This window comes from Trichosurus vulpecula, chromosome 7 (assembly GCF_011100635.1).
Source record: "Trichosurus vulpecula isolate mTriVul1 chromosome 7, mTriVul1.pri, whole genome shotgun sequence".
Lineage (NCBI taxonomy): Eukaryota > Metazoa > Chordata > Mammalia > Diprotodontia > Phalangeridae > Trichosurus > Trichosurus vulpecula.
In genome coordinates, this window is record NC_050579.1 from 162,867,387 (window position 1) to 162,879,717 (window position 12,331).

A 12,331-nucleotide genomic window follows, 5' to 3' on the forward strand; every position below is an offset into this window, starting at 1 on the left:
AGATGAAGAGAGTGAGAAGAAAGAAAGTGGAGGAACTGATTATAGATGACTTTCTCAAGGAATTTAGCTAGGAAATGGAGAAAATGCAGAGGAAGATAGCTAGTAGGGGCAAACAGATCAGGTGAAAGGGTCTTGTGTTTTGTTTTGTTTTTTAAGGATGAGGGAGCCATGAGCATGTTTGCAGGCAACAAGGGAAGCAGCCAGTAAAATAGGGAGAGTTTAAAGATTGCCCCCTCTAAAATTATAGAGGAGGCAATCTGCTACAGAAAGCAGAATAGAATGAGAACAAGGATGCATGTATAGGGATTTGACTTGGCAAGAAGGACCATTTCTCCATGCAAGACTGGGGTGAAGAAACAGGGGGAGACAACATAACTGGCACCTTGGAAAACATTTAATGAGTGTTCTTAGACTAGAGTTAAGGCAATCAAAACATGAAATAATAAAAATATTATTTGGCAACTATGTTTTTGTACCTGTAATTCCTGCCCATTGTAGTCAAGTCTAATTGTGCATCAGAACTGTGTCTTGGCCTGCAGGGGACAAGATAGCAGATGAGTTACTTCTACAGAAAACAGAGAGAAGAGGAAAAGACAGGATCCAAGAAACTACTTATAATACTCTCCACCCTTCCCTTTACCATTTTTACCCCCTGAGTGGCAGCAATGAAAAGGAAACTGGAGATTCAGTCCTGTGGGTAACAAGACGAGAAATCCCCAAGATGGGCACTAAAACCACATCTCCCAAAGTAGCTTACATTTTAAAGGAGGAAATAACATGTACACAAATAGAAACATAAATGATACATAGAGATGGAAGGTAACCTTGGAGGGGAAAGCACTAGCAGCTTGAGGAATGAGGAAAGACTTCCTGCAGAAGGTGGTGTTTAAGCTTAGTCTGGAAGGAAGCCAGGAATTCTAAGAGGCAGAGGTGAGAAGGGAGAGCATTCCAGATAGGAGGGATGGCCAGTACAAAGACACAGACATGTGACATGGAGTATCATGTATGAGGAATAGCAAGAAGCCAGGACAACAAAATGCACACAGAGGAAGAAAGTATAAGACTGGAGAGGCAGGAAGGAGCCAGATTGTGAAGATGTTGAATTTAAAAACAAAACCCAATCAAACAAAAACCATTTTACATTTGATACTAGAAATAATAGGGTATCTACTGGAGTATATAGAGGAACGGGAGGGGAGGACATGGTGAGACCTATGCTTTAAGAAAATCATATCCGCAACAATACAGAGGATGAGTTAGAGTAGACAGGAAATTAAGACAAGGAGACCAATAAGAAAAGCTTTGCAATATTTCAGGTAAGAGCTGATGAGGGCCTGAACTAGAATTGCGTCTGTGTGAGTAGAAAGAAAGTATCATACACAAGTGATGCTGCAGAGGTAGAAATGACAAGATTTGGCAACTGGTTTGGTTATACATGGTGAATGAGAGTGGAAGATTACATCAAGGTTGAAAGTCTGAAAGACTGGAAAGACGGTCTCAAAAGCAACAGAGAAGTTCAGAACAGGGTGGGGTGGAGATGTGTTATAAGGAATGATAACGACTTCCATTTTGAGTATCAAATCTGAAATGTCCAAGTCAGTTAGTAAAGTAAAACAAGAGGTCAGGAGAGAGACTAGGGCTAGGTAGATACATCTGGAAATCATTAGCATATAGATTTGGGAATCATCAGATTGATAAGGAGCAATCAGACAGGTATGAATGGACAGGGTACCAAAACCCAAACAGGAAAGAATATGTGAGAGAGGAAAGTGAGAAAAGTGTCAAATGCTGCAGAAAGGGTAAGACAGCTAAAGGGCTGAGAAAAGGCCATTAGATTTGTTGATCAGGAGACCACCAGTAAAAGAGTGAGGGGAGAAGAAATATGGTAGGCATGGTTTTTTCAAATTTAGCTAAGAAGGCAGCAGAGAAATATGACAAGAGCTAGTGGGGATGGCTGGATCAAGTGAGTTAGTTTTTTTTTTTTTTAACGGATGGGTTGGATAAGGATATATCGACGGGCATGAGGAAAGGAACTAGGAGGTAAGGAGAGATTGGAGATTACTGAAAGTAGGGATAATAGTGGGGGTAATCTGCAGGAGGATATAAGAAGGACAAGGGTACATGTAGGGGGTTTTTCCTTGTTAAGGAAAAGGATCAACTCTTCATCAGACACACATGATGGAGAAATTGGTGGATGATGTCAGAGGGATGTGACATGAGGATAAGGGGGAAAGAGGGTGCTCTCCACGAATGGCCTCAATTTTTCAGGTGATGTATGAAGTGAGGTTATCAGCTGAAAAGACTGGAGAAGGGGTGTTATGGGAGACTTTTTGAAAGAAGAACTTTAAAAGAAAGAAGATTTAGAACAGGCACCAAAGTGCGTGGGATAGAGAACTGATTAAGGAAAAACAGAAGCATCGCCTTGCTGCAGTAACGGCCCAGGCAAGATCAGGTAACAGATTTATAATAGTTCCAGTTACTGCAGCATTTCCTGACTTCCTCCAGCTCCACTTAGCAGCATTTGAAGGGGAATGAAGGTATGGTATTAATCCAAAAATAGGGCCAACACAAGAATGACTACTGATAAGATAAAGGATTTGAGCTGAAGATGGTGTAAAGCTCAATTTGTCCATCAAGGGATCAAGATGGGGAACGAAGGAGACTGTAGGAAGTGCAGGGGATATGGCCTGGAAAAATACAAGAGGTAGAGGGACTAAATATCACTCTGAGGATGAAAAACTGAGTTGGGGGGCAAAAGGCATAGGGGAAGATAGAATGACAAAGGTTTATGATAAAGCAATTTTGAAGTTCACCTACATGAAAGGGGTATAATTTGTAGGTAAGATCAATGATGTGACCACTGCTCTGTGTAGCTAAGGTGGAATGGAGCAGATACGGGAGGTAGCTAAATAAATAAAGTACTTATTAAAATGCCTACTATGTGCCAGATCATAAACTAAGCAGTAGGGATATCAATACAAACAAAAATGACAGTCTCTACCCTCAAGGGGCTGGCATTCTAACGGGGGAAGGTTAACTGTGAAAGGGGGAGGGTAAGAGCAGCTTACATAGAAGTAAAGAACTATGGAGACTGAGTGGAACTAGGAGTGAAGTGATCATGGCCAAGCCTCCTCATGAAATAGTGGTCTAAGCTGAGCAGTTTGTAGAACTAGGAAGTTTAAATTGTTCAGGAAACTTCGAATATTTATGTTTAAGTCCCCTAGTATGAGAGGAAGAATTGGGGCCAGGTACTGAAGTTGTTGAGGAAGCAAGGAGAATGCCCCCAGGGTCAGCAGAAGATAGCCACCAGTACTGGATTAGGTGATAATACTGTATATCCAGAAGTTCAAAGGAGGAGACATTGCTGAATGATGGCCATAGAGGGAGAGTTTTAAAGTGGCACTGTGGAGTAAGAAACAGGGCAAAGAAGTTAGAAAACATTTAGCCTCCTTATTGATTTGCTTATAGAGCTCTAGGTACCATCCTTCTATCTTGTTATTGCTTTCAATACTGAAGGGTCACCATAGATGAGAAGAACATTGATGGAAAAGAATGGAATGGTCTTGGTACAAACTGAAAATATACAAAGGTAGCTGACTGTCCTTAGCCAGAGGAAGCCATGCTGAGATTTTCTCCTAGCTAAAGGGCATGACTTCCTTTGAAAATACAAATAATGAGAAATCAAAATCTGCTACAAAGCTAGAACAGCTATAGGAATCCAGACTTTGTGGGACCTTAAAAAATCTGGCGAGGGAAGGAGCCATCAGATTTGGCACTCGAACTATATGAAGAGATAACAGAAAACCCTGCTAACAATTATGAAATCCTGGGCAAGAAACTAAGGACCTTAAGAAGCATAAGCAGTTTATTTAAATAAATTACTGTAAAGTAAGGGTTTTGAAAAAGGCAGATCTAGGAAAAACCTAGCTCCAAAGCTTACCTCTGATATTTATTAGTTGGGTGACTATGGGCAAGTCACTTAAACACTAAGTATAACTTTCCTTATCTGTAAAATGGGGAATGATTCTCTTCAAGTACCTGCCTCACACCATTGATAGAAGGATAAAAACCTTAAAATTCTATATAAATGTCAGCTATTATTATTGGACAGCACCCTCATTTTATAGAGGTCTTAAGAGATAAAATTACATAGGTAGCAACAGCAACTATCAGGGCAGAGATTGGAATCCACAACTTCTAATCTAGATTCAATTTCTCTTTTCATTGCACCATGTTGTTGGATAAATATAGAAATAATTGGCTCTTTTCCAGGAATGGAGTGTACCTAATGAAGATTTGTTAAAATATATTTGCTTGGAGTCTTGCAAATTACAGAAAAAATTTCATTAAACTGAAAAGAGAAGGGTAGGGAGAAAACTCCTAAGCTCTTTGTCTATCCATCAATCTAGATAACCATATTTACAAAATATAAAGAACAGCAGCAGACAAATCCAGTAATTCAGATGAGAGAAAAATCAAGAGAAGAGCTGGCAATAAAACCTATGGTCTTGGATGGCCACATACAAATGAAGCAAATATAAATATAAAAGAGCAAGGTAAATCATTGATCTTGACAAAAAGAAGGAAATTGGACCAAGTATAAATCATTGAGACTTGTCATATGGGACCTATGACCAAAAATGTAACTATGGAAGAACATACTACACTCAATCAACAAAGCAACACTTATTTATAAGGCAATTATTATATTGTTAAATGATGGGAATAACAAATAGAATAATCCTTACTCAAAACCCTACTCAAAACTTTATATTCTAACAGATGGGACAAAGACATACACATACAGAATATTAAGTGACTAAATACAAATATATAAAAACAGTTTGAATAACACTAGTAGTTGAATGAATTCTGAAAGGTTTCACCTAGAAGATGGTGTTAGAGCTGCATCTTAAAGAAAAAAATTTTGTGAAAAACAGGTGAGGAGGGAATGCATTTCAGGCATTCTAAATAGCCAGTGTAAAGGCACAAAGATGAGGGAGATGGACTATTGCGTATGAGAAACTAAGAGGAGGCCAATTTGTCTCGATTGAACTGCACAGGAGGGGAAGTAGTGTACAATGAGGCTGGATAGATGGGTTGGGGCAAGGCTGTGAGGCTAACCAGAGGAGTTTGATTCTAGATGTAACAGGAAAGCAGTAGTTTTGAGTGGGACAGTGCTACGGGCAGACCCATTCTTGCTGTTCCTTGCACAAAACAATCCATCTTCCACCTTGGAGTGTTTTCACTGGCTGATCCCCATGTTTAAAATTCTTTCCCTCCTCACCTCTGCTTCCTGGCTTCTCTGCCTTTCTTTAAGTCTCAGCTAAAATCCTACCTTCTACAAGATGTATTTCCAGTCTTCCTTAATCTTAGTGTCTTTCCTCTAGGATTACCCCCAATTATTCCTGTATATATCTGGCTTGTATATAGTTATTTGTATGTCGTCTCTCTTTAGAATGTGAACTCTTTGGAGGTGAAGAAGGGATAAATTGGGAAATGTAAGTAATACAAAACTAAAAGACATTAATTTTAAAATTTTTAAAGTAACGTATCTGAAAAATCTCATGCAGCTTTCTGGACAAGTGGAGAAGTGTGGGTTAATTGATAGTACAATTAACTGTATTCTGAGCTTTAATGATGACTGGACACAAAGATTAAATTGTCACTAATAAGTTGATCACCTTGGAAGGAACTCTACAGGGAAATACCCAGGGGAACCATGCCTAGTCTAATGCTGTGGCACATTTTATCAATGACTTGGATTGTGGCAGAGGTGGGGTATCCTTACCAAATTCTCAGGTAATACAAAGCTGACAAGGATAGCCAATACATCAGATGGTAAAGTCAGAATTTCAAAAAGATTTTTACAGGCTAGGACATGCACTACAGCTGATACAATGAAATTTAAGAGAGAAAAGTAAAAGTCTTACACCCCGGCTTTAAAAATCAGCATCACTGGAATAAGAATATAAAGGCTTGGCCTTTTGACATTTTAATAGAGTCCAAGTTCAATGAATCAAAAGCGATATGGCAATCCAAAAAGCTGATGAGAACTTACGCTACATTAAGAAAGGAATAGGTTTTCATCATGTCTCACAAAAGCCTTTGCTCTTCCTCTTCCCTTGAGCTGTCCTAGGTAATCATTTAAAATGGTGAGGTACTCTCTTGATCCAGAGAACCCCACAAAATCATGCAAGTCAAGGAGTTCAAATCTCCGGGCCCACTTTAAGAACACTCATGAAACAGCCCAAGCTATCAAGGGCATGCATATCCGAAAAGCTACTAAGTATTTGAAAGACGTTATGTTGAAGAAACAATGTGTTCCCTTCCGTTGATATAATGGTGGAGTTGGCAGGTGTGCCCAGGCTAAGCAGTGGGGTTGGACACAGGGTTGTTGGCCAAAAAGAGTGCTGAATTCTTGCTGCATGTGCTTAAAAATGCATATAAATATGCATAAAATGCATATAAAAATGCAGAACTGAAGGGCCTGGATGTGGATTCTCTTGTCATTGAGCATATCCAGGTTAACAAGGCTCCCAAAATGCAACAGCGTACTTACAGCGCTCGTGGTCGAATCAACCCATACATGAATTCTCCTTGCCATATTGAGATGATACACATTGAAAAGGAACAAATTGTTCCTAAACCAGAAGAGGAGGTTGCTCAAAAGAAAAAGATATCCCAGAAGAAACTGAAGAAACAAAAGCTTATGGCACCGGAGTAAATATGACATTAGAGTACAAATAAAAAGCGAAATGAAAAAAAAAAAAAGAAAGGAAGGAATAGGGTTCAGAACAAGGATGTGATAGTTTCATTGTACCCTGTCCTGGTCAAACCAGGTCTTACATGTTTTAATTTCTAGGCATCAAATTTTATATTAATAAGTTGCATCACATTGGTAAGTTAAGCAATATCCGGCAAGTTACTAGGATGGTGATGGGCCTTGGAATCATGTTATATGAATACTGATTAAAGGAGTAACATGTTTAGTCTGGAGAAGACTTAGGAAGCATATAATGGCTGTCTCTGAGTATTTCATAGGCTGTTGTATGGAAGAGGGATTCAATTCTGTTTGGCTCTAGAGGGCAGAAGCGGGAGCAATGGGTAGAAGTTGGAAAGTGGTATATTGAGGCTTGATTTAAGGAGAATGCTTCAAAATTAAAGTGGGATCCTTTGGGAGGTAATGGTTGTACAGGAGTTTTTCTTCAAGTATCTGTGACTATGTGAAGCAAGTGTTCTAACTCACTCCTTCTGTGCTTTGATTGCCTTTACTTCTATGCTAAAATAACCAATTTTGACTTTGGATCTCTGATAAGCAAGCCCTTAGCACACTGACTTCTTAATCATATTTATTTGACAATAACTACCCAAGACTAGTCTTAGTCAAATCAAACTTAATATGACCTATAATCCTACCCTGATTACTGGGAATGACCTGTGCTGGCCAATCATACCTGATAATAGGACAACTTGCTACATGTGACAAATCTCTTGTTCCTACTGAGGCGGGTACCTACCTGACATAAACCACTGGGGTCTTTACAAAGACACTTAACTGTTTTGAAGAACTGTGCCTTACCAGAATGCAAAATGTGAGCGCAACAACATATTCTAAAGTCAAATAAATAATCTGGAAGTTATTTACAACTTTGATTATTCTGGCTGCTACCTTCCATTAAGAAAACTAACTGTAAACAGAGCTGATTACAACTGCGTAATTGTGTACAGTGTAAATATGTAAAAGGAAACACAAAATTATCTTGAATCAGCACATCCAAACTAAGTAGACACAGGTTAAAAAAAAGAAGAAATAAGAGCTCTAAAAAGTGACAAAACAATCAGAGCCAAAAGGCTTAATCTTACAGTCTAATAACGCACAGCAATTAGATTTTTTACTAATAAAGAGGTTCTAGAGCTCCTCTGTACAAACAGAGCACGGAAGATTTTATCCTGGGAACAGTTTATAATCCCATCATGAAGTTAATATGCTTCTCCAAAAACAGAACATGTATCAAAATAACATTTCAACTTGTAAAGTAAACAGAGCCTGCCAAAGTTTCAACAATTCAGTGTGCCATCACAGCTTCATAAAACAAACAGAAGTAGTGTTGTTTCATACTGTTTCTTGTTCCTTACTGGGAACAGAAAATTATTTTCCAGACTCCCTGATGTAATGATGGAGAATTCCTCTGGCCACCTGTTGCTAATGTTGCTCTTTGACCATCTTAGGGAGGAAAACCTTCAAAGGACTAGGGAATTTAGCTTCAGGAGTCTTTACTCTGCTTCAGAGAGTGCTATTGAGTTTTTTAGAAGAATGATGACCACATCAAACACCAAAATTTGGGCATTAAGGTCATTTGGTTGGGTGGCAATTTATAATCCCTAATATAAATTAGCATTTTCCCTTCTCATCAATGATCATTAAATCATAGTCCTAAATAGCATAATTCTCCATCTTTTGTTACTTGTAACTAAAACAATTTTTAAAAATACACATGCTTCAATGAGTATGTATGTAAAATCAAAAAAAACCCAATTCATTCCTGTCGGTTTTAAAATAAAAGCTGATTCCTTTTACGAAGCTGACCACCAAAATTTCGATATTTTATTCTATCTCATTCTGAAATTTTGCTATTTTGTATGTACCTTCTGGATTATTTGCTGGAAAAAATTCCTTAAAAGGTTAAATAAATTTTCAACGGGTTCTATTTCTACCTAAAATAGAAAATTTCCACCTAAAATAGAAATATCTATTGTATTCCAATAATTCAAAGGATCTGTGATTTACTGATGGGGATACTCCTTCACAATCAGGGCTATAACTAGCATGGAGTAAATGAAACTTTGTCTAAGGGTACCAACATCTGGGAGTGAAGGTATACTCTCTTCAGGAAGAGTTATACTCTCTCCCACTCTGTCAATCAAGAATTTCCACATAAAACCTAAACACTTACTTAAATAACTGCTAAAGGTTAACAAAATTGACAGATGGTAAGTATAGGTTAGTGAGGAAAATTGCCATTGGACAGGCATTTCTATGGTCAAGTCAATTCTTGCCAAATCCTGAATGAGTCATTTTTTTTGTATATCCAGCACTTAATTCATCCATTCATATTTGGATCAGACTCCCATAAGGCCAATTCCAAGGAACAGATCGCTTTCATAAGACTCCCTAGAGATTCAGACTGTTCTACAGGAAGCAAAGGATATGTTTTGACATACAATCTCTTAGGGATCACACCCACTAGCCTTCACCCAGGCATTGGACATCATCTCTCTCCCTGTTTCCTCAAATCAAACCTAATACATAAATCTCCAGGGCATTCTTTCACTATTCTTTGAGTTACCCTTGCTCACACAGGCTCAAATTCCCAAAGCTAGCTGCAAGAGACTCAAAGTCCCTGATGTTTCCTTTCTTCCTCTAAGTCATACTATTGATCTCTGCATTTAATTAATCATTCTGATTTAAATTCTAATACTATCCACAATCCTTCCTTTTCCACATACGGTAGCTAGTCTCTACAAACTATGCCAACTAGTGACAGCCTTGACGGGTCACTCAATTCTGCTATGTGCTCTAAAGCCATTTCCCTGATCTTCCATGAGGCAGCAAGAGAACCAACCTTATACAGGGTCCTAAACCCCATGGCAACTTACACTGAGAATCAACACACTCCTTTGTCCTCCAGCAATCTAGATCTCAAAGCACAGCTTTCAACTAGGAGAAGCTGTGTGGGGTAGTGCAAAGAACCCTGGATTTGGAATTAGAAGAACTTGAATTGAATCTGGCCCTGTTAGTTACTCACTACATAACCAAAAGTAAGTCACTTAGTTTCTCTGAGCCATGTGTATATACATATATATGTGAATATATATGTAAATATGTGTGTATATGTGAGTGTGTGTATATATGTGTTATTGTGAGTAATGCATTTTATAGACTTTCAAGTGCTATATGTAATTATTATTGAGATTGCTCTATTATTTTTCTTCTTGAGTATCATCTTATTGTTAAGATTAAATTATCCATTCTATAGGAACAAGAATGGATTAGATCCTTAAAAAAAAACACCAAAAAAAACCAGACCTAGACAGAACCTGCCATTCCAATGAGATATACCTATTTTAAAACACAAATGCTTCAGGTATAGAATTCAAGGAATGATTTTTCCAGAAGATATTTCATGTTTCCATGAAGTTTCATTTACCTTCTCCGATCAGTCTTTGAACAGGAATCATTTATTGAGTGGCCACATGACATTTGTTAGCTATCATTATTATTCATGGATAGCGTATCACTAGCAGGTTAAGGGAGAGCTAATAGCAGGCTGAATGGATCATTGGTCAGATATAGTTTGGCTTAGGATCAAGGTATTTGGAATTGAAAATGATCAAAGAGAACATTAGACAGGGGGCGGAGCCAAGATGGCGACTGGTAAGCACGGACTAGAGTGAGCTCCGTACCTGAGTCCCTCCAAAAACCTATAAAAATGGCTCTGAACCAATTCTAGAACGGCAGAACCCACAGAACAGCAGAGGGAAGCAGGGCTCCAGCCCAGGACAGCCCGGATGGTCTCTGGGTGAGCTCTATTCCACACGGAGCTGGGAGCTGGGAGCTGGGAACGGAGTGGAGCAGAGCCCAGCCTGAGCGGCGTGGACGATCCAGACCGGAAGCCGGGCGGAGGGGGCCCTAGCGCCCTGAATACGTGAGCAGTTACCAGACCCCTCGACCCACAAACACCAAAGACTGCGGAGAAGGTTAGTGGGAAAAGCTGCGGGAGTGGAAGGAGTTCGCGGTTCGGCTTCCAGCCCCGGGGGCAGCGGAGGTGGGGCAGCTACAGCTGTTGTTACTTCCGGCTCCAGGCCCACCTGGTGGGGGGAATTAAGCGGCGGATCACAGCAGGGGTGCACAGCCTGCCGAAGATCTGAGCCCAGTCTGGACTGGGGGTCCTTGGGGAAGGAGGAGTGCGGCTCTGACAGAGCTGGCACCTCCCCCCCAAACGTAGAACATAGAACTCTGTAATCTACAAGCAGTCATACCCCACTGAAAAACTCAAGGGTCAAGTTAGTTGGTTGGGAATATGGCCAGGACACGAAAACGCGCCCAGATTCAGTCTCAGACTTTGGATTCTTTCTTTGGTGACAAAGAAGACCAAAACTTACAGCCTAAAGAAGACAGCAAAGTCATAGAGCCTACAACCAAAGCCTCCAAGAAAAACATGAACTGGCCCCAGACCATAGAAGAACTCAAAAAGGATTTGGAAAAGCAAGTTAGAGAAGTAGAGGAAAAATTGGGAAGAGAAATAAGAAGGATGCGAGAAAACCATGAAAAACAAGTCAATGACTTGCTAAAGGAGACCCAAAAAAAATACTGAAAAATACACTGAAGAAAACAACACCTTACAAAATAGACTAACTCAAATGGCAAAAGAGCTCCAAAAAGCCAATGAGGAGAAGAATTCCTTGAAAGGCAGAATTAGCCAAATGGAAAAGGAGGTCCAAAAGACCACTGAAGAAAATACTACTTTAAAAATTAGATTGGAGCAAGTGGAAGCTAGTGACTTTATGAGAAATCAGGATATTATAAAACAGAACCAGAGGAATGAAAAAATGGAAGACAATGTGAAATATCTCCTTGGAAAAACCACTGACCTGGAAAATAGATCCAGGAGAGATAATTTAAAAATTATTGGACTACCTGAAAGCCATGATCAAAAAAAGAGCCTAGATACCATCTTTCAGGAAATTATCAAGGAGAACTGCCCTGATATTCTAGAGCCACAGGGCAAAATAGAAATTGAAAGAATCCATCGATCGCCTCCGCAAATAGATCCCAAAAAGAAATCTCCTAGGAATATTGTTGCCAAATTCCAGAGCTCCCAGATCAAGGAGAAAATACTGCAAGCAGCCAGAAAGAAACAATTTGAATATTGTGGAAACCCAATCAGAATAACCCAAGACCTGGCAGCTTCTACATTAAGAGATCGAAGGGCTTGGAATGCGATATTCCGGTGGTCAATGGAGCTAGGATTAAAACCTAGAATCACCTACCCAGCAAAACTGAGTATCATGTTCCAAGGCAAAATATGGACTTTCAATAAAATGGAGGACTTTCAAGCTTTCTCAGTGAAAAGACCAGAACTGAATAGAAAATTTGACTTTCAAACACAAGAATCAAGAGAAGCATGAAAAGGTAATCAAGAAACGGAAATTGCAAGGGACTTACTAAAGTTGAACTGTTTTGTTTACATTCCTACATGGAAAGATGATGAGTATGATTCATGAGACCTCAGTATTAGGGTAGTTGAAGGGAATATGCATATATATA

At 39.3% G+C, this 12,331-nt stretch overlaps 1 protein-coding gene across 1 annotated transcript in view; it reads right to left on the reverse strand.

Moving 5' to 3' along the window:
• The window catches only part of LIN28B (lin-28 homolog B), a 121,767-nt gene that overhangs the window by 10,115 nt on the left and 99,321 nt on the right, over nucleotides 1–12,331 (reverse strand). Inside the window, exon 5 of the mRNA XM_036769339.1 lies at nucleotides 477–533. Coding sequence (XP_036625234.1) covers nucleotides 477–533 — 57 coding nt within the window. The remainder of the gene's footprint in view (nucleotides 1–476; nucleotides 534–12,331) is intronic.